General features: G+C 70.1%; 1 protein-coding gene across 1 annotated transcript in view; it reads right to left on the reverse strand.

The window, feature by feature from the left end:
- The window catches only part of DNAH17 (dynein, axonemal, heavy chain 17), a 107,024-nt gene that overhangs the window by 104,858 nt on the left and 1,235 nt on the right, over positions 1 to 931 (reverse strand). The window contains 2 exon segments of the mRNA XM_015562672.1: positions 17 to 206; positions 873 to 930. Coding sequence (XP_015418158.1) covers positions 17 to 206; positions 873 to 930 — 248 coding nt within the window.

The raw sequence follows: 931 nt of genomic DNA on the forward strand, positions 1-931 counted from the left end.
CCGGTCACCCGGTCACCTGGTCATGGATGCACTGGAGGTTCATCAGCCGTGTGTCCCAGAACTCGAACTCGACCCGGGGCAGCGGGTGCATCCCGTCCAGCAGGGCCTGGGCCGAGTCCTTGCTCAGCACGTCCCGGATCTGGTGGGACCAGTCGATGACGATGGTCTCGATGGCGTGCAACAGGCTGCTGTCCAGCGAGGGGAGCCTGCCAGGCAGGGGTGGGGGGTTGCCAGACCTCCCCACCGGGGCTCCAGCCGCCCTGCCCCCCGGCCTCCCTCCGACAGGCCCCCAACACCCACCAGCAGCCCCGAGTCCCACCCCCCATCCCAGGCTCCTCCTCACAGCCACCTGGGGAGGCTGGAGGGTTCCCCTGTCTCCCGGCGAGGGGAGAGCCTGAGCAAATGGGGGTGCGCTCAGAGAGGCAGGATCCCCCAGAAACAGAAGGCCAGCTTTGGAAGACAACGTCCAAGACGGTGCCTCCTGGCCATTCCTGGGGCTCAGTGGCCCAGGGGGACCTGCCTGCACGGCGAGCCCCGGAGCGGCCACCCTCGGGTGTGAGCAGGTGGAACGAGCCATCGCCCTGGGCAGCTCTGGCCTCGCGCACCAGCAGCTGCACGTGGGGGTCGGGCACGTGGGGGGGCCCTCGGGAGTGCCATCTCCACCTGCTGGAAATCCCTGCCAGGCCCCTCAGTGCCCGGGTACCCACATCCTAAAGCTGAGGCCCCCTTCCCCGGCTGGGGGACACATGTGACAACGTGACGTTGGGCGGGCCCAGGTACGTGATGGGGAGGGCTCCCTGTGCCCTCCACCCGGACTCCGTGCCCCGTCTCGCCCCCGGTGTCGCGGGCTGCGGGCCGTCCGGCGGGCCCACCTCTCCACGGACTCCAGTGTGCCGCCCAGGCTCCCCAGGTGCTCGGGGATGGGCAGCAG

The sequence above is a fragment of the Myotis davidii genome, unplaced genomic scaffold (genome assembly GCF_000327345.1).
Source record: "Myotis davidii unplaced genomic scaffold, ASM32734v1 scaffold991, whole genome shotgun sequence".
NCBI lineage: Eukaryota > Metazoa > Chordata > Mammalia > Chiroptera > Vespertilionidae > Myotis > Myotis davidii.